Below are 22,302 nucleotides of genomic sequence, written 5' to 3'. Positions count from 1 at the left end.
TTGAGGTTTGACATACTTGTTGGCTGGGCGCAGGTCTAAAACAGGGCGCATGGTGAGATCTTTTTTGGGTACAACGAAGTACACTGAATAAATACCTGGAGAATGGGGACGACTTCTATGGCGCACTTTTCCAGCAGGACCAGAACTTCTTCCAGCAGGATGCACAGGTGTTCTGGCGACAGGCATCTGCTTTGTCGGTGGGTGATAGTCTTTAACATCCACTGGTCTGATGTGTTCTCCTCCCAGGCGTGGACGAATGTTGACAAGAGACCCCCAACTGGGGAAGCATGGGAGGGGACCTAATCCGGCGAGTCACTTTGAGGTGCAAGCGGCAGAGCATCCAGGAGTAGAGTTCCGGCCTCTTTGTTAATATTGGTTGTAACTAGAAGAGCCTTGGCTGGAGGACCAACGGTTACTCCCTGAGCCGTATTGTCCATGGGGAGAGCGGGAAAAAGATTGCACAGGAAAGGACCGGCATGAGTTAGAGCCTCCACACTGGGGGAAGGGCTTAGCAGTGATCTGGCTGAGCGACTTTAGCAATTCGTGTTCTTTTTTTTCCAGAGTCTCCAGGGCGTCATCAACAGCCTTTCCAAAAAGGTTGGAGTCCTCAACTGGTTTGTTGATAAGAGGCATGAGTATTGGGTTTAAAACCAGAGTTCTTTAACCAGGCGTGTCTTAACAACCCAAACTAAAAATGCAGTGTTTAATCTAGGCCATAAAAACAAAAACAAAATGAAACGTGCAGGTGATATCACCAGCTTGTTTCAGGTGATACTGGGAGGTTGAAATTCAGCAGGAATACCACAAGCTGGCGGCCACCTAATTTCCAGCTGCGAAAGTGGATCAACAGATCTACCAAGGCAGCCGACTGGAGAGATGGACAGTCCCACCAGGTGGTCCAGGGATGCTTCCAAAGGCTTAGAATGGCTGGAGCACACGTTGAGATCGGTTGGTCCAACCAGTCCAGGGGTTGAAACACTGCACAGGGCCTTCGCATATCAGGTAGTCCAACATGACCAGACGCAGGAAGGGATGCTGGGACTCTTCAGTAGTCTTCTTCAGATCTTCAGTGGCCTGATTGTCTTCAAGGGATTCTTGGCTCCAATGCTGATCTGAAGAAATGGCTTCAGGAGTCCTCTTCGTAGTCAAAATCCAGCCTGGAAGCAAGTCCAAGTCCATCAATGTCATGGATCTGCTCCATTCAAACAGCCACGAGTTGTCCAATCAGGGACAACTATTGGTTTCACTCAAGTCCAACAACTAGACTCACTGACTCCAGGAATGTGGAATGGGACCAGACAAGCCAAACACCTTCCTAGGCCAAACAAAGGTATCACTAGACCACAAATGGTGCAGCAAGTGTATGACCTTATATGAGATTTCCTGAACTGATAAGGCAGGAAAAAGGCCAAACAATAATATGACCAAAGAACAAGCAAAATTCTTGTGGCGTGGCAATTGTAAAAAGGCACTACCCTCATTTAGTAGCCATACGCGCTAAACGGAAAAGATGCACACTAGAAAAAAAACAAATGATAAAATTATCATTGCTGCCACCAGCTTGTCTTTAGACACAAAAAAGAAAACAAAAATCCAAAGTGTAAAAGACTAGGGTGATACAAAAGCACCCCCAGGGCACTACATTGTAAGATGCTGTTTGCAATGTTATAAGGTTACACAAAAGTAAAAGACAAAAAGGGAAACAGTTTCCGAGTACAGATAGTCTGATCAGTTTCCCCATAGCAAATGGACAAAATGGCAGGAGAAGGCTTTACTTCCCCTCAAAAAGTTAGAACAGATTTTAAAAAAGCAAAAAGATTGGGGGTTCATAGAAACTACGGAGGGAAAGTTGCCAAAAGAGAAATATTTCCTAATACATCCACTCTGCTTAGTTAATTACTTTTTCCATACCTACATGATCAATACACAAAGCTAACTATATGTTTATGCAAAGTAGTGATCAATAGTTTCATCCGGTCTGTACATCTACAGACCCGTTGAAATACCATACACTGTAGTTAGTCTCCAGAGCTCGCTTTGCTATAGGATTATGATTGCATTATATATTAGCACCTGCGGGAGAGAGCTGGCGGATTGAGAGGGGAGAACGCAAGGTGAATCTGCAAGCAGCCATCCGCATTTCATGCTCAGCCGCAGAGCCTCTGCTCAGCCTTCACCTTGTCCTGGGAGGCAGTTTCCACTTGAGTGCGACTCCTTGACCTCACCCGCCCCCTCACCTATGCACCTCCTAGCTCACCTCCAGCTCCTGGAAATAGTAATTTCCAACAGCAGACATATCGGTCAGTATCAGTACCCTGTTGGTGGCTCCAAGTGCTGTTAGTGATAAATACTGCTTTCATGGGTGCACAAGGCTGGAATGCGGTGCTTGAGCCTCACTGGCTTGAGGACAGTTTGTGGCCCTGCCCTCCCCCCCGAAAGTGGGATTTAACAGTATCTTGAAAACACTGGATATCAGTAATAGGCAGTGGACGTTTACAATGAGCATGCCTGCTGCACCACAATACCACATACTTGGTCTCAGGCTATGACTTTCCTTTAACATTGTGAACTTTATTTATGAAACTTCTGAACTTCTCCTTACACAGCAAACGAAGGGTCATGCATGCAATCTACGGGACACTGCCCTGTGCAACAGCCAGCTGCACAGAGCCCTACAATGAAAACTGTTTAGAGTGTCTTTTCATCACATAATACATATTATCTGTGTCCATTCATGCAGCTAACCTTTACATTTGCCAGACAATGATCTCACTGCCTTACTTCACGGCACACATAAATGCTCTGTAGTTGCCCAATATATGTCTTGGGTACAAATAACTTCTGGTGACATTAAAGATATTAGCACACTATTGATAATCAAATCAGTTTGTTTTTAAATCAAGAAAATTAGCAAACTCTGCTAATCAATTTTTGAAAACTAATTCATGCCGTAGTCTGGTTCCCTTTCCTTCCCACCCCATATGTGTATTTGTTGTGTACGTACCTCCAGCTATTGGACCTACAAAATACAACAAGAGTGGGATGTGTCTTTTGGACAATATGTTCTTGTGCAGGCACTACAGATTTAGAACTGCATGTTAGAATATCTCATGACCCACTCTCCCATTTTTGATAGAGGACACACATTAACATATAGGGGTGAGGAGAGCCCTCAAAGTGTTTACAGTGTTTATACATATCGTGAGAAAGGCATGGTGCAAAGAGACTTGGATACAGTTTGAAAACATTCATTTCAAAGAAAGGGGATGGTCCTAACTTTCCCTATGCTACATGCGAGTAATCTAGACCATGGGAGTAAACTAGACCATGAAAAGAAAACTAGTCCACAGTCTGTCAGTCAAAATAAAGGAAATGTCTGCGTCTAGCCTAAACTTGCCCTCACTTTTAAATAGAAACCGTGTAAGGGTATGGACAGCCTAAAAAAAAGGTTAAAGGAAAATAATTTCAGGATAGCACTGCAGCCACACCGCAGTTCTTCAATTTTTAGGCACTCAAGCAGGAGCTGTCCCTCAGCTCCCTTCCCCAAGTTTAACTCACTCGGGATTCACAAAAGTTCAGCAAATGTTCTCTTGTTGTACACAGTTCTTTTGGGCTTCGCCGGTTTTCCTCTTTCCCAGATGTACAGCCCTCTTTAAGTTCACAAAACAATTCCAATGTTAGTTTGGTCCCAGACCGCAATTTTGTACAGTTCTTATGAAAACTTTCTAACTTTATACTTTGACAGGGGTTCCCTTCCCCAACACTCCGAGTCAGAAACTTTCGAATGTATATATATTACTTTCCTCTATGTGCAACCATTCCAACACCTTTAGTTCTCATAGGATCGTGCCCCAGGTACTCAGACTGAAAAGCTATCAGAGACGTTCGAATGTGCATATTACTTTCCTCTATGCATGACCACTCTGATACCTCCAGGCACCCTTTAGTCACAAAGTTCCTTTATTAATTCGAGGTTGCAGCTCGCGCAGCTCCCCTTGCGTGCTTCACTCCACTTCGAGCCCTGTACTTCGGAGACATCTTTCTCAATTTTACGTGTATCCTTTTCACAACGTGGCAGTGTACACGCTTTCGCCTTGCTACTTTGTTTCCTCTGGCGCTCATTCAATTTACAGTTCAAACGGACAATCTTCTGCGCGTCTCTCATCCTATGCTGATCCCGCTTTGCTGCATATTATCTTTTGCGCTTGCATCTGTCATCAACCGGGTTCCCTCTGGCTTTGAACTCACCAGTTGTGATCAGAGTAGCTGCCTTCGGTTCTTCAGTGTGGAGGTCAGGGACTCCTGGCTCCCCCTCCAATGCTCTGACACCTCTGGGTGGCCACACACCTGCTGACACAAGCAACTTCACAGAGTCAGGTTTCAGAGGCCAGCCTTTCACACCATCCTCTTCCAGGTCCTTGGACATGCGTCTCCCTCGCTACGCTCTCTATAGCCCCTTCAAACCTCGGTCTCTCTGCATCTCGACACTGTTCCCCACCAGTGCCTCTCTGGATGTACAGGCCTTTTCACTAGCCTGCTGGCTTGGTCTCTGCATCCCGTTGCAGCTCTAACTCGCTCATTGCCTCTGGTACAGTCTCTCCTTTTATACTCTTCACAAGCCTTAATAGACTTCAGGTGGCAGTAATGATTTTCACCCGTCCTAGTTATCGGCACTTTCATAAAAAGAGTAGAGTTCCCTTGGATACAATTGTTCAGTCTGGTTGGTAGAATGAAGGTGTTGACAAAAATGATAGAGTCTGGCTGACAGTACGTTATTTGAGCTGAGGGGATGTTGGGAAGGGGGGTGTCATCTGAAAAGGGGCCGGGGGAATACCATGTCTCACCGTCAGGTAATCCCTACCCAATCCCAAGGAACCCTCCATCCAGTTGATTACCCCCCCTCACCCCCTCGCTAGTTTTCCCTCAGGGTCAGGTTCCTAAAGCGATGGCCCTCCCCTGGCCATCTGTTTGGAAGATCCCCAGGGAGTAGGAAGGGGAAGACCATTAAGTTTTTCACAATATACTGTGTATTTTGGGTGGAGTACTTACTTGGACAGATCAAAAAAATGTCATATGTGTAACAGAATAAAATGTACATATTTTTCAGTAGGTCAGTGTACTGTATTTTTCTTTGGATAGGTGTGTGGACCAATTGTACCTTTGCGTCAGCCTGCTATCCCGATGCAAAACAAAAGAGGTGATGGCGAGAAGATTTGGAATGAATCCTAACCTCTGGCATTGCTCTGGGAAAACCCTCCAGACCATTGTTCTTCGCCTACCAAGCCATTACAAAAGGAGAAAGACCATATGCAAATCAGGCCAGTGGTTCAGATAATACAAAACCTTCCACCCATCACATTTTTGGTTACAGCTACCTACCCCTTCGAAAGACTTAAGCCTGAGTGTTCTTCCACAGTACCAACCTGTAAGAGGTTTAGCTTGGTATTTTGGTTGGGTGCTTTGACCAAAACTCTACAGTTAGCAGTTGAACCGCCCTCAACAGCGGTTGCTCAACAACTGACTTACTACACATAGTCAGCCTTTGCTGCCTTGTGTGGAGGTAAACCTAGAGGACGTAGATAATGGAACAGGCACACAGACGCCCTCTGAAGGTGCTAGATTATGGTATAGCTGTGAGAAGTGGTTCAAGGGATGAAGAGCAGGCGTCTGAGGCACCTTCCTTTAACAACTGTAGATTGAGGTGTGGGCATGTTTGGGTCAGTAAAATGCGATTGCCTACTTAGCTAACAGATTGACAGTCCCGATTAATAGTGGGTATATGCAAGGGAGACCGCTATTCAACAAACATACAGTATTTAGTTAGTGATAGGAGTGGTGCGATATGATACATGGGAGGCCAGTGTCCATAAGGCCATTACCTGTTTTCCAGTCCACCCACATAGTCCTTCTTCTTGCGCCGGCTTTCCTGGGCAGACTGCTTGTTCCGAATCTTTCGTCTGACTTTCTTCAGAACACGTTCTTCTGACTGAAAACACACACATTTGGGTTACAATTGACCATTGAATGAAGAGATTTCGGGGCCGCTGCACCATTGGTCTTCCGTTATAGTCTTCACACTAATGCATAATTAAGATTTCCAGGAATAAAATGTATTCAATGAATTTTAGTAAAACGGATGGTGGTCATTCCTCTATATATAAAATGTAGCCAAGTTACTTGAAATACAGCTCGGAAAATATGTTGAGGCAATAGAACAAAAATGTAATTGGCATCCAACCTACGTAGGGGTGCTTCATTGATCATCCTCACCTTAGTCAGCGGAAGATGTGAGGGTAGAGTGACTCCCTCCTTTCCTAACAGCCGTTTCTCCTCTTCAGTAAGGATCAACTCCTGGAAGTCCAGCTAGGAGAAGGAATCGGAGAGGAGAGTTCATTCAAAGGAGGGCCAAGACAGATCAAAGAGATAGAGCACAGAGTTAATCAGTGAAGGGGTAACAACAGCAGAATACGGCGATTACCTACCTTTAATATTTTGATTTTGCCCTTTAGTAACATTGATATGACGGCGGGATTAGCTCACAACTGGAGCTCCAACATGGGACCAGCCTGCAAGTCGCATAGGTCACACATATAAAATAGACATGGCCAACTCCTTACGGAGCACCTATCAGCCCCTCTAATAGATCATTGATGTAGGAGGGGTCACATTCTTTAGCATTTCCCAAATTCCCTATTACTCATCCCTGCACTATGATGAATCCTATCGAGACATCACTGATCCCCAGCCTAAAGTCTCCTCCCATGTGGCCAGGGGAAGGCAGCCGCTACCCGACTCTGGGGTGGTATTATGAGGGAGGATCACATGGGAGGAGACGGCCGTCAGGGAGATGAGGCGACTCCATTAGGAGAGACTTGGTACTCTTTACTTTTATGTGAAGAGGACTCTATAATTCCACAGTTCCCAATGGCATATTGTCATTATACAGATTGCTGTAACTATGAAGCCTTGACACCCCTTTTTGTTCATCACCCTAAGCAGGATATCATTCACACCTCATATGTACATGAAACACATTATCTCCCATTTCCAATGGTCTTTTTAAACCATGCAACCTTAAAGAGCATAAAACTCCTATGAACTTCATCTCCCATAAAGCCTCAAGTACCGAGACGAGGAAGATGAAGGAGTTAATGAGGAATGAAAGAAATATTGATCCAAACGTGCGTACTAGTTGTCATGGGAGAACTCAGCTATGGGGGACATTTAAACCGGCTAAACATCTGGGAGTAACTAGCTGCAGGGCAAACAGAGCAGGAAGCGGCACAGGCAACATAAGCACAAGTGAGGAGGTGAACTGTGCGGGACATAGCTGGCGCCTACCAGCCTCTGCTTGGAAGCCCACCTACCCGAATATCCGCGAGACCGGGAGAAGTGCCGCAGATGCTGCAGAGGGACCGCTAGGAGTCCAACAGCAAAGGCAGGGCCGGTGAAAGTGCTGTCTGGTGAAAAACCTTCACTTTCAATGACACACAAATACAGAGCAGACACTGGAACCAAATGAGGGTCAGCAAAGATGGGGAGGCGCTCCAGGAGTTGTCGCTTCACCGCACTAGCGTGCCACTTTGTAAAGACGCCAATCAACACCAGTGAGTCTGCCCAAAAGTGCTGGTTCCCCAGGTCACTTGAACAGGCATGTGGAAAAAAAAAAAAGGTATCTTTTGAATATCGAGCAAGTAAATTGAAGAGGAAACTTCTACAAATGATCATGGGAAAGAGCACCATATGGGGAAAGCTGAAGTAAATGTTATGCGCAGATGATGAACATTAAGGGGGAAGTTGAAAGGCAAAGTTTATACAAGTCTCCTTACATGAGAGGTCAGTTTGGAGAAGATTGGAACAAGTATTGCCACATGCTACCGAGGTGTTAGCAGTGAAGAGGAATAACTTGTTATACCAAGAAGGAAAATGAACGTTCGAAGAAGTCCTGGTGTAAGGAACCATCAGGCAGACAATCCTTTTGGGAAGAGATATCCGTCAAAAGAGTACACCATGGAATCTGAAAGAAGAGGAATTACCCTGTTTGCCGTCCAGAAGAAAGACTCATTAAGCAAGAGACATTCTATCCTGAAGAAAGACTTAGTAAAGAAAGACATCACATTTATTCATAAAGGCTCATTGACCGAGAGAAGGAGACTCCCCATCCTACCTGAATTAATCCAGGGGAAGGGAACCAGACCCTAGAAGCAGAGACTATTTGTTGGATTTTCATATTTTGTACACTTTTTTTCTATTCAATCAAAACAGAAAGAGGGTCCGGTACCTTTTGGACACAAGGTTAATTAGAATAATTTTGACGGCAAGACACAGCTTGATCTTTAGTTTTTTAGTTTCCTAGTGAAGGCGAGTCCGTGAATGGACACACGAGAGAGAATAGAACCCGCTAGGGAAGAAAGGCCCAAGTCGATCTTGTAAGGATAACAAGTTTTAATCTCATACACAGATGAGAGCAACAGCAAATAACTGCTGCCAAAAACATTCTGCCGAAAAATAGTACAAGCAGAATCTTATAAAGAAAAACATTGTCATTGATGACGCAACATGTACAGTAGAAACCCACGTGGCTGGTTGGTGTGCGCCTATACATGATCCACCTGCTCCATAAGAGATTGCAGGTAATTGGTTCCAGCCCAGTCCGTCCTCCATCTCAGGGGTGCTGCAATGACCATCTTCTCACGTCGAAGGTCAAAGAACAAATAAACTACACTCCTGACACATTGCTACTTTATCACTGTAGTGTACACCTGGCAGGCCTTAGGGCGGGCACAAATGAGGTTCTGGGGTACTCTAACCGTCACACACATTTCACTCACTCTCTTCCGCGCCATCCGGCTCCAAGGTCTCCATGCCCATTTTGAACTAGAATGCATCTCTCCCAGCACCTCGCACTACAAAGCATATGATTGCCACTCAATGACGTGCACCGTCGGTCCTCATTGAACACTTTGGGGCTTGTTACCTTGGGGTTGGTGGTGAAAGGGCCACTGGTGCCATGGAATTCAAGGATCTTAAGGTTTAGTCAGTTATATGGGATATAACTCGTGGTCGCCTGGGGATGGGCCGGGTCATGCTTTTGCCAGTGTGAGATAACATGCACACCAGGCACCACCCGTCTGATCACAGCCTTATAGGGTACATTCCTCGAGTAAAAATCACATTTTTGTAACACTGTTAGAACAATGACATATGATATGATGTGGCATGTATAACGCGCCTATACACAAGTGTTTCAATGCACGACAAATGAATAGGCTTTGTGGCGGTTGGGGGTGTGGGCTGTCCTCATGGGAGCTTGGGCATGACTGGAGACTGCGTAGTGCATGCAATACCGCATTTGCTGCACATGCCTCGTCTTTTACCTATGATTACTAACATCTATGCAAAATAGCAATGTTGCTTGCGCCCTGCACGTCACTATGTGGGTTGATTATATTGAGGCGGGGTCCTTTATATTGGGAGGTGGTCCTTTCAACGTCCCCCCTCTCCCCTGGGGGAGAAGGTTCATCTCGCCTCACTCTAAATCGCTCAGGAAGGTGGCACAGGGCTGCTCCCCTTCCGAACACTAAGTAGAGAAACTCTCTTTCGGATAGGGACAGAAAGGCCTTCATCCTACCCCTTTTATTTTAATAACAAAGGACTGTGCCTCATTTCTGACCCCTCATTGTACGCAGCCATTTTAAATGGATATGAAATGTGTGACTGCAATTGAGGTGTTGTGAGCCAGTCCGTCTCCAGATGCCAACGAGTTTGCAGCTAGAAGATATCATCTCATTCATCTGGACCATGCAATTTAAAAAAGAAAAGAAAAAAGCATGTCGTTGCCTGGATTGACATCCACTGAAAATGTAAATAGGCAACCATCAATGTCATCAGCAAGCAGGTCTTTAACCAGAGTCAATTTATGCTGCCAGACAGTCCACAAAAAACATGAATGGAGAGGTTGCTTTTAGAGGTGAAGCCCATCCTCTAGCCCTCTCAAGGATGTTACTCTATGAAACATCAAAAGCTGCAGTTATAGTACAACAGGCAAGTAAAGTATCTTTCTGCTCAGACTTTCGTGGATTAAAATCTCTACAGACAAAAGTAAAAGTGATGGGATAAGGGCGAATACTGAACTAGACGTCTCAAAATAGCTTGACCTATTAGGGCAATGGTAGATAAAATGTGAGAATCTGGGTGAATTAGAATGACGTGACCAATCAGGTGGAAAGGTGATCTGGGATATTACACGCGTTTCCCTACAGAATAGTTTGTAAATTGCAATTCAAACCTAGTTTCACCTGAATATTGAGCGGTTCAATTAACCCTTTTTAAAAATTATTCTTGTGGAGGAGGGAGGAATAAAAAGAGGGTTTCCACGCTGGTGGAGCTCGCTAAGCTAGTTCACACATTTGGAGAGAAAATTCACCAGCATTGGTCGAGAGGCAGCTAAATAATGAAGGCGTATGATGGCATGCCCTCCGACACACAACGTCAAGGAGAGGGCTGGGGAAAGGACCTAAATTTACCTTGAACTGAGAGGTCCAAATTTGGCTTCAGCTTCTTTAGTAGGGCTATACAGTATTCCTGAAACAGAATAACTAACATAGCATATTAGCAATAGGACATGCTAACCTTGAATGACACACTATTATTCTAAACGTCTACTAACGTAGTGTTATTCCCCATGAATAGCATTCTGCCATTACAAACGTGTATCAATAGATTTTACTCACCTTGAACTGCATACTGCTTTTCTAAATAAGGTTTATTCTTTGGTTTGCATACCATTAGTATAGTGTTGGTTTTTATAAAAATTCAGTTTATGAATGATAATAGTATCATTCTAAAGAACAGATTCACCTTGCCATTTCGGTCCAGCACTCTGGTGAGGGGACTTCAAGGAGTGCAATCATGTCTCTGGAGGTCCAGCAGGAGCCCACCAAAGCTTCAGCACAAGCTGTTCTTCAGAAGACGTTGCACAGTACCCAGGCTTCAGGTTCCAGGGTATTTACGGTTTAAAACCCAAGAAAGTCACAGCTCGCCGTAGGATGGGTCAAAATTCAGGTCATCTCAATACTTATGGGTCCCAAAAATCTATAGGCTGGAGTCATCTACAGGACTGATCTGTCGCTTCAAAGAAGGAGTCCTCACAGGCAGCAATTACACAGCAGGCATCTTAGGTCGCTGGAGGTAGCTACAACAGTCTTCCCTTCATCGGACTGGATTCTCTCAGGCACACGAGAAGACAAAGATCAGCAGAGTTTCAGACTCCTCCCTCACTCCTGACTTCACAGACACGCTGGAGCCTCTGGGCTACACAAAGGGTTCCTGCAGAAGACAAAAGTTCAACAAAGACACCCACCATCCAGGACGGCAAAAGAAGGACCAGAAAAGTACAAGCACACTACAAATGGCCACAAAAAAAAAAACAAAAAAAGAAGGAAGCCACCATTCTAGCAGAATGGTGACCCTTCTGTGCATTAGCGCAGATGGTTTGACAACCTGCGATAAAAAATTTAAAAAAAGACAATGTCCACTGCCAGCATCCATAATAGTAAGCTTGTCACGGTAACATAAATGTTACTGGAGCAGTGAGAAAGGAGATACAGAGTAACCCCCCACACACCAGCACTCCACATAAGGTGGGGTGTGCTGGTCTCAATATAAAATTTAAAGGGGATGAAAAGCCCTCTCTACCTTTGAGAATATGTGTTCTGCAAGGTAAGTTCTGCAAGGTAAACCAAGAGAAAAAAAAAAGGGAAGCCCAAATGGCAACCCAGCAACACTGCACAGAAAGTGCTCTGTGTTGCAATAATAAAACGTAGATACTCACAATAAACTGTGGAGAGTCCGAAAAATGACACCCATAAAAGTGTAAACGAAAGGGTGAGTGGGGAAAAAGGTTGCCACTCACTCTGGAACAAAGTCTATCAAAATGTGCTGTTGGTCTCACATGTGAAGGGGATTTAGCATATAAATGAAAATCTAACCTAACAACTTGCATGTAAGAGTACATCGGACAAGAAATAATGATGCTAATAAAAACCAAGTTACCTTGGGAAAGAAAATGCAATACCAAACCCACATTTTGTCACCTGGTCAGTTAATAGTTTATGATCAAAGAGAAAACACGTCACCAAGAGCGGGGCAGCTCAGTCGTTTTAACCAAACCTGACTCGGTTTCATGAAGACATGCACTTTTTTTCTTCACTACACTCCTAACATTGTCTGGGGGTTAATGCTACCTTCTGAATAAGGCACCTGGTTTTATGGTACTTTTTTTCTGCAATTTCCATCTGTATTTATCCATATTTGTTTTTAGCCTTTTTATCTGAATGTACCCACATTTTATTTATCAAAATAATACTTTTACAACCAGTTATTTTCTGCTTTTATTTGCATGAAAAAATGCGTTAGTTAAAAACACATCAGTGTCACCTTCATTAGCATTAGAAAAGCAAATGGCTGCTCCTGTGATCGCTACTGACATAACATATGTGCGCGTGTGCTGAAGTGCGTGGCTACAAGTGTGTGGCTGTCTTGCTGTGGAGGAACGTTGTCTGCCTTCTTGTGGATTTTTCTTTGCTGCGAACGGCCATAGCCGCGCTGCGTTTGTGCTGACTGGACCATATGGTAAGAAGAATCTCTGGCATGGACTTCCTGCCGGCACCTGCATTGACGAACGCTGATGACTTTGAGGCAGTACTTTTAATACTCTTCCTCTTGCGTTTTGTTTTACCCAGATCTTGGATCTGCCCCCTGCCGCGACCAAACGCCTTCAAAAACATTCTACCCGCGCGTCTGCTGAAGTGCGTGGCTGCAAGTGTGTGGCTGTCTTGCTGTCTAACGGGACAGCGTGGGCCGGGGCCGCATGTCTGGTAATAGTAAACTATTTACTACGAGCAAAATCCAAGTTTTGAAACTTTCCCTTGGAAATCATTTTTTTTTTTTTATTGGATTTGTAACATGTTTACTTTAAAAACTGGTATGCCACAAACTTGCAACTAAGAAAGAATACCCTTGCACAGAAGTGTAAGGAAAAGAAAATGGCGACCAGTCAACGGTCGATTTCCCTTACAAGTGACATTCGAGCTTTCTGCTCACTAGAGTCAACTAGAACAAATGACATGGTGAACCCTGTGGTGCACCATGTCCAGCAAACTCCAGTAAAAAACATGTCTGATTCGGAACCAATGTCCAACCAACCGGTAAATATTACATGCGAATCTAGTACAAGTGTAAAGAACATTTAATTGCCATCGAGGATTGAAGTTAAGAAAGAGCAAACCCCGAAAACACATTAACACCTGGTTCTCCCCTCGCCTCAAAGCCCTCAGACAGGGAAAAACGACACTGTGAAAAAACCTGGAGATCACATCCCTCAGAGATCAACAAGAAAAATCTGAGTATACTAGCCTTTCAATACAAAAAAGAAATCATTTTGGCCAAACAAATGTCCTACAGCACTCGAATTTCACAAGCTAAATCTAACACTAGAGAGCTCTTTACAATACTAAAAGAGGTAGAATCACCCACCCAAGTACCGGACGCATGCCTCAAGGATAAGAATTGGTGCACGGGTAAACAGAACGCCTTAGCCAACAAAATCACCTCCCTCAAGACCAAGATAAGTATTAAAAAAGATTCCCTTCTCGCGTCCACCACGCCCAGTAGCCTGATCCCTAAAATGACACACCCCACTGGGTCGCACACTCCTGCGCCCAATCCCCATTTCAACTTCCACAAAGTAACTACTAAAGAGGTTGAAAATATCATTTTCACCCTCAAGCCCTCGAATTGCCACAGGGACCTATACCGTGCAAACTGATAAAGGATGCAGCTCGTGATCTCGCACCGTTTATTACCAAACTAATAAACGCGTCATTCACTTCAGGCACCGTACCTAACAATCTGAAACAATCCTTGGTCCTCCCCCTTCTCAAAAAACCTAACTTAGACCCCGACACCCCTACAAACTATCGCCCCATCACTGCAGTAGCATTCCTACTTAAAATCCTCGACAAAATAGCTTATCAACAAATCCAACATTACCTTGAACACTTCCACCTCCTTGGAGTCCGTCAATCAGGCTTCAGGCCTCAACATGGTACTGAAACCGCACTCATAGATCTCAAGGTACAGATAGATGAGCTGAGAGACAAGGGTAAAACTGCACTACTACTACTTGACCTCTCATCCGCTTTCGACCTGGTCGACCAGGAGATCTTATGTAACCACCTTCAAAAAGCAGCCCACTTCTCTCAAGAGGCAACCGGTTGGATCCAATCCTTCCTAAATAACCGCACGATGAGAGTATTCTCCACTCTAGCAGCAGCCGACCCTTCGCCCATTACCTGTAGCGTGCCCCAGGGATCGTGCATCTCCCCGACCTTATACAACATTTTCACTAATCCCCTTTTTGATGATCATGATGATCTGGGTATCACCTACACTAACTACTCCGATGATACCCAGATCCTCATCCCGCTGACGGGGGATTATGACAAGGATTTGGCCTTCGTTAACAAAATTTACCTCATCATCCAGGCATGGATGGCCCTGCATGGTCTATGCCTGAATGATGACAAAACAGAACTCCTTATTCTAGGGTCCTCCCAAAATATCACCAAACTAGACCCAATCTACTCCTCTTTTGTAATCGATAATAACATTATCACTGTAGCCAAGGAGGTCAAAACCCTTGGCTTCTACCTGGATTCCACTCTCACCTTCAAAAAGCAAGTCAACGCTATGGCATCAGCCACATCCTATACCTGCAAACTTATCAGAGCAACCAAACCATTCCTCTCACCTTCTAACTGCATCACCCTAGCCAGGGCTCTAATCCTGTCCAAACTGGACTATTGCAGTGCGCTATATGTAGGGTGCAACAAATACATTACGAACAAAATTAAAATATTACAGAATAACGCAAGAGCAGCCCTTAGTAGCCCTAAGAAAGCCCATATCTCCGAGACCAGAAGATCCATCAACTGGCTATCCACCAAAGACAAACATTTTCCTTAAATCGGTCTCTCTGACCCACAAATGCCTACACCAAGCTGCCCCTCAATGCCTTATAACTAAATTCACTAGACTACCTTTCTCCCAACCCACCAGAATGGTTAACTCCAATCTCCACCTTGTGCCTAGATTTAAGGCACTATGGCTGGATGGAATAGCTTTCCCGTTAAAGCAGCACAATTTTGGAATTCCCTACCACCTCCCTGCAGGGAAGACCTCCCTTATTGCCAATTCAGATCTAAGACCATTCAGTGGCTCAAGAAACATGATATATAATGCCTGCTGCGCCACACTACTATGGCTGTAAATCTGATCACTCTGGTGGTCAATTGACCTGTGTAGTTATAATTCTTGATATAACCTTCATCTTGTATACTTATCTTCTTGTAAATTCATGCCTCACCGGTGTTCTGTGTTTTTGATGATCCAGCAATGTAACCTCAGCTGGACTTCATTCTCTGTATGTAACAAGCTTCACAAACCTCTTGATGCCTTTGCGCCCTGCTAGCCCCGGGTTAGGTGTGCACTATAAATAAATAAAAGTAACAGATAGAACACTTGAAAATGTGCGTCAGACAGGGGATTGTTACTCATCGGTAGGGAGGGTGTGTAAAAACAGACCGGTCCTCTTGTGCTGGGAATTTGCTTGAAGAGCTTGGGTTGGAGCCTCCACCCGAGTCTCCTCTCTGTGAGGGGAACTCTTTAAACTGATATGACCACCTGCTGAACTATACAGACAAGGGGACCGATCAATCAAAAGAGCGGGGAGAACACACCGCCACGGACCCAGCTGTAAAGAAAAGACAAGAGATGAATATTCTATCGGATTCAACCCTGGCTTTCCCCAAGACTATTACCCTTAATAGAGTACCTGAGTGAGTTCCCCTTAAGCAAAAAGGGACCTGGAACAATCTATAAAGCAGGAGAGACTTTAGATACTAGATAAATGTGAAGACTGCCCAATGATGGTAATCAAGGAATTATACTTTACCATTGGTGGAGGTAAGAGTAGTGAAAAGAATCCTGGGCAACAACGAAAGTATAAAACAAAAAAAAGGACGGTTAGTAGGGTAGCTATCCCCGGACGGAACGAGGGTCGCACTGGTTTCGGGATGGTGCACCACAGCAAAGCGTTCCAAAATGCACTTTAGAAATGAAGCAATGTTATCCAAAGATGAAGTAACAGTTCGATGAGGACAGGATACCAAATGAAGAATTATTCTTACCAGTATAATTCCCCAGAAGAACGCAAACACTGATTCAAGAGTCCGTGGCCAAGTGAGAGATGGTATTCATACAGGAAGTAGCAGTAGCAAAGTCTTAAACCAGGGGTCCAGGAGCAGGCAAAAGGTCTGGTACACGGTCGGTCAGCAAACACAACAAAATCACAATCCAGGAGTTCAGGAGCGGGCAAGATCGGTACACGGGCGGACAGCAAACAATATCAAAGTAGAATCAAGATGTAGGAGTCCGTGTGCAGGCAAGGTCGGTACACAGAGAAAACCGGAGACTTCCGGAATTAAGGTACAGAAGAAGCACTTCAGAAAATGCCGGTTGTACCTATAAACAGAAGCGGCGTTCTGAAAACCGCTGTGGTTTAAATACAACAAGGAGGCGGGACATAATCGAAAACGAGGCTCCGGTATTAATGCTGGGAACTACAACCCATGGCAGGTTTTCTGGGAAATGTAGTTTGTTGCAGCTATTCTCCATGGCAGCTGCACCGTGAGAAAAAAGGTGCATGACTGCGCCGTAGCCCCTTATGAAGAGCAACCACTTTCTTGTCCCTCTTTCTGGCCTTACATAGAGCTCCCCAACTGTCCTTGTTAACGCGGGAGACTGAAGAGGCACGGGGCAGACACCGGGGAGTGTGATGCGGCGAAGGTCGGGGTGTAACAGGGATAGATGCTCAACCCAAGTACCTTGTGAGTTATGCGCTACCAAAATTAACCTAGTCAAAACTCAAGAGGGTAATTTATCACATGTTAAGCCGTGAATATGTTCGGTTCAAGCTCAGCATGATCTGAGAAAAGAATATACAAGGTTAACTATAATTGGGGAAATCAATGCTGAGATCATGGACTTCATGAATAGTTCTATTGAACAGAACGTAATACCTCATGAGGTAAAATATATCTGTTCCAATAAGGGGGACTTAATACAATTTGACAAAGACTGTAATAGGTGAAAATAGTAAGGATCAGGTTGTAATTAATATGAACACAACGTCTCCGTTTACAAAAGAACATGATCTCTCAAAGTCTTCCATCATGTTTGACAAGTCAGACAGGAGTGGCTCCTGTAGATCATTATCTTTCATTGCTCCCACCCCGAGGCGAACGCATTTTGAGGCTCCCATCGAGAAGCAACTGTTTTTCATTAGAAATCAACAAACAACCACAGGGACTAGATTCTCATTCCCCGAAGCTCCGGCCTTGAATAACACCCTGGGAGCTATGAACACTGCCCTTTTTTCAATGGCTAAATTGTATGAAGCTTTGGATGAAAAAATAAACAAACCATACAACCATGCTTCAACAAATTATGACAAAATTGCATGATCAAACGTCTTTAATGAATAAGCAGTATGCAAACAAGCCTATAAATAAGGTCCCTGAGTCAGCTAACTTGGTAAATAATTTAAGTACAGACATGGTTCAAAGCCACTTAGAAATCAAAGCTGCAGTGAAGGGCGATGCTAGGGTGACAGGTGTTGATTGCAGATAAAAAGTCCTTGCCTCTACCGGAAGCCCAAAATGACTCGCCAAATAAAGGCACGACTCACTTGAGCAATGGCAACAAATCTGAAACCATAGGACATGAGGTACCACTGGCATGCTCTATACCATCTGGAGCTAGTACCCAGGAGATATCGATGACTCCAGTGATTTTTGTAGCTCTTGATAATACAAATTGGCTAACTGCTAAACACACCTCCGATGTTCCCATGTTAGGAAAAGAAGTGTTGCGCCCCAGGCTCCAGGGATCAAAAAAAAAAATCTACACTTGCAGCAAATGAGGCAAGAAAAAAAAAAGATTGATGAAGGCCATAGCGGTTTCAAATCGGCTTAAAGACCACCCAAAGAGTTACCAACATCTGGATGATGCGATAGCTGAATCGATGGCTGGTCAATCTGATTCAGCTTTGACTCATGCAGAGAAAAAACTAATAACATTACCTAAGCTAGATGTAGACCTGGGACCTACATCTAAAAATGTGTGCAAGGTCCAATTAGAGAGCTTGACCACCCAAGAGGCTCTAAAAGAAACTTTGGCGAAGAATACCATGCTGCATAATTCACAGCCGGTGATATTACAAGCTCTTTATAACACCATCAATGATTTACGAGAAGAAATATGAGCCTCATACAACAGTGAGAGGCAAAGTTCAAATCAGCCCACAACACAAGAGAACTGTGGTAAACAATCACTGCCTCTTAACTTCCTGGAAGTTACTCGACTCTTAAGAGGGCCGGGTGTAACCCAAGATCGGGGTGATTTAGGGGGTAGGAATCGAGAACTGCAATCTGAAGTGCCCCAATTGGGTAAGAATGACATGTATCAATCAAGGACGGGCTCAAAAATTTATGGATAAGCGATGGGCCACATATAAACATCATTACTGCTTAATTATATCATGCTGGCCCCATCCTTTTCCCCATCCTTTTCCGCAATACGATTTAAACCGAACAAGTGTCCTGAATATTTGTAGGGATGTACCTATGCTGGCCAACCTGAGTTCTTCCGATATTAGCTTAGTGGAATTTACGAAACTGGAAGGATCGGGGGATGTAAGACTTTATATACAGTCTGGGCTCATCTGGAATACTTTATGGGCAGCGCGTACCGAGTTTTATAACTTAGGGTTTGTTATCACCCAAGAGATGCCCCTCAATTTATTTATGGGTAAAGCCCCCCCCTTCCGCAAAGCCTTCACATATATGGTGCTAATAAAAATCGGGGTGATTTAGGGGGTAGGAATCGAGAACTGCAATCTGAAGTGCCCCAATTGGGTAAGAATGACATGTATCAATCAAGGACGGGCTCAAAAATTTATGGATAAGCGATGGGCCACATATAAACATCATTACTGCTTAATTATATCATGCTGGCCCCATCCTTTTCCGCAATACGATTTAAACCGAACAAGTGTCCTGAATATTTGTAGGGATGTACCTATGCTGGCCAACCTGAGTTCTTCCGATATTAGCTTAGTGGAATTTACGAAACTGGAAGGATCGGGGGATGTAAGACTTTATATACAGTCTGGGCTCATCTGGAATACTTTATGGGCAGCGCGTACCGAGTTTTATAACTTAGGGTTTGTTATCACCCAAGAGATGCCCCTCAATTTATTTATGGGTAAAGCCCCCCCCTTCCGCAAAGCCTTCACATATATGGTGCTAATAAAAATCAAGGAGGTCAGGCTACCCAAGATAGTGGAAATGGCAGGTGGACGAACCAGGAGATTAATTCATAACAGCCCCAGTTAGGAGATATGATCAAGATTATTTCCTGGAATACAAGGGGACATAGTCATTTTATCAATACCAAAATCAAAGAGCTCTATAATTATGACATTATAGTATTCCAGGAAACCTGGCTCTCCACCACTCCCATTATATTCATACAATACCCGCCATAGAAGCTCCTCTTGGGCGCCCGATGGTGGGGTTGCTCATGGCATTCAAAAAGGATAAACAGTTCAAAATAGTTAATTTACCCACCCTAACTCCATGTTTTCAAGCTATAAAAGTCCAACGAGGGGGCTATACGATGGCCTTTGTTATCTACTGGGGCAGAAAACATCTCTGTAGATGCTTTCTTTAAAGAACTATATTTCATCTTGGATAGTATAATATTAGATCAATCCATTATGCATACCTGAATTATTGGTGATTTAAACATGCACTTGATGCCCAAGACATCCTCTATTAAAACCATGGAGGAATACAAATGGGTTCAATCCATGAAGGAACGTCATTTCATTAGGTTAAATGGCTCAATCCATGGCGACGATCCACCGAATATGACATGGCATGGAAAAGGCCAGAGTGCAATTCTGGATATATATATATATATGAACCATCAGTTCCTAGATAAAGTAAGATCATTGAACATAAAAAAAATCATCTAAGAGTGATCACAATCAATTGTGTGAGAGTGGCCTGCATTCCATAAAGAGATCATGATCAATCACTATATGTCTGAATTAACTGTTAACAACGCCCAAACCCGAGTAGCATGGAATACTGGAAAATTGCTCAGACATGGTGAAATGTTGTATACTTCATCACAATCCAACAATATTCACAGTCCTATGAATTATGTTGATTGTATGCAAGTCTTTAAGGCCAAGATGGTGACGAATTTGCAGATCAATAATAAAGCACATACATGCATTTGATATTGAAGTAAAAGACAAAAACCGAGAACTAAGAAAAAATATACGGGATGCTAGAAAGGCAGGGATGAGTTTTAATCAGATTAAAAAAAACAAATCTGCCTATACAAATTGGCAAAGAGGTAGACATGCCATTCAATACCAACATAATGGTGAATCTATGCTGAAACAACTTATGCTTAAATCAACGGGGGGCATATGGGCGTTATTGAATGGCCCAGTTTATCAGCCTCAATCAGCAGTTCAAACTAATCCACTTGCTGAAGAAATATGGCAAAGCTATTATGGTGATGCTTTTTCGAACACCCTTCGGTGGCCTTAATATTGAAATTAATGACGCTATGCATCACAGCGACATGGATTTCGATACAACAGACATTCAGCACTATATAGGTAATTTGAGCAACTCCAGGGCAACTGGCCCAGAGGGACTGCCCAATTCCATGCTGAAAAAGATTCCAAATCTGTGGGCGGAAAAATATTAAAAATCATATTTAAAAATGTGATGAAAACAGGCCTTGTACCTTACTCATGGAAAACATCAATAATACTTTCGATTTTCAAAAAGGGTTCACGAAGTAATCCAGCATCATACAGGCCTATAGCCCTTTTGGACTGCCCGTGCAAGTTATTTGCCCGTTTGGCACTGAATTAATTTAACATCTGGCTAGAAACAAGAAAATTGCGTGATCCGTATCAAACAGGATTTATACCTGGCTTAGGAACTGCAATAAACTTGATAACACTAACTGCTATAATATCACATCATAGAGAGTCCAGTCAAGCTTTATATCTTGCTTTTATTGATTTTCATTCAGCTTTTGATTTAGTACCTAGGGAATTGCTCTTTAAAAAATGTGATCAGAAATGTCCATGGTTTATACTGAAGTGGATTATAGCCTCACATACGAATACATCTATACAAGTACGTCCGAGGAATGATGGATGGTTGTCCAAGGCCATTGAAACATCTAGAGGCCTGAAACAAGGCTGTTTGCTAGCCTCCGCATTGTTGAATTACTTTTTAGCTGATATTGGCCAGTGCTTTCAAAATCTGATAACTGATCCCCCGAAATTACAAGGTTTTGCAATAAATTGGCTTTTATACGCAGTTGACATGATCCTCATATCTAAAACACCAGCTGGTCTTCGAAACCTATTATTAGCCCTGGACAATTATGCAAAAGCAAACTGCATTAGTATTAACAAATCAGAAACAATGCAGTTTAGTAAAGTTAAATCACAAACCATACCAGTGGCAATTACAAAACACCACCCTATCAGCAGGTAAGGCCTACAAATATTTGGGGGTGGGTGTTCATAATAGATCCAATGATCAGCCTTATGAGGACTCCATGCTAACCAAACAACAAACTGCTATTTCTATAATAAGCGCCAAATATTGCAAATTTTCTATATCCCCGTTAGTAATATACTACAAACAAAAATGTGTACCAATCATGTTATATGGTGTGGAAACCAGAAAGTGCCAAACATATGAATATTGGCAACACTATGAAGGATACTACTGGAACAAAGCTTTAAAACTTCCAACATCTGAATCAAGGGCCATAGTTCGGCATGAATTGGGTTTAATTTATTTGTATGGCATGTATAAATGGAAGCTCTGTCAACTGTACAGGAAATGTATTATAAAAGAGAATGAGAATGGGCTGTTAAAAATAATTGCTAAGCAAGTACTACAGGGCAAGGAGGCTTTTGTCAAAAGTTGGTGCACCCGTGTTTCCAAATCCCTCCAAGGCGCCGGAATAACAGAAAACATGCTGATTCAAAACCCAGACAAAGCTAAACAAAAACTATGGAGGTGTGACTGGATCAAGACGCGAGCTAAATGTATGCAACTTCAGAAATTT

General features: G+C 43.5%; 1 protein-coding gene across 2 annotated transcripts in view; it reads right to left on the bottom strand.

Annotated features, from left to right (window-relative positions):
- LOC138511200 (cyclic AMP-responsive element-binding protein 3-like protein 3) overlaps window positions 1–22,302 on the bottom strand; it is a 158,375-nt gene that overhangs the window by 81,581 nt on the left and 54,492 nt on the right. For both annotated transcript variants that reach the window (XM_069626726.1, XM_069626727.1), the window contains exons 5-6: window positions 6,271–6,363; window positions 5,880–5,986 (exon numbers count right to left, since the gene is read on the bottom strand). In XM_069626726.1, the coding sequence (XP_069482827.1) occupies window positions 5,880–5,986; window positions 6,271–6,363 (200 nt within the window). The remainder of the gene's footprint in view (window positions 1–5,879; window positions 5,987–6,270; window positions 6,364–22,302) is intronic.

The sequence above is a fragment of the Ambystoma mexicanum genome, chromosome 6p (genome assembly GCF_040938575.1).
Source record: "Ambystoma mexicanum isolate Mex_15411 chromosome 6p, UKY_AmexF1_1, whole genome shotgun sequence".
In the NCBI taxonomy this organism is placed as follows: Eukaryota; Metazoa; Chordata; class Amphibia; order Caudata; family Ambystomatidae; genus Ambystoma; species Ambystoma mexicanum.
This window is presented reverse-complemented; position numbering and strand designations above follow the sequence as displayed.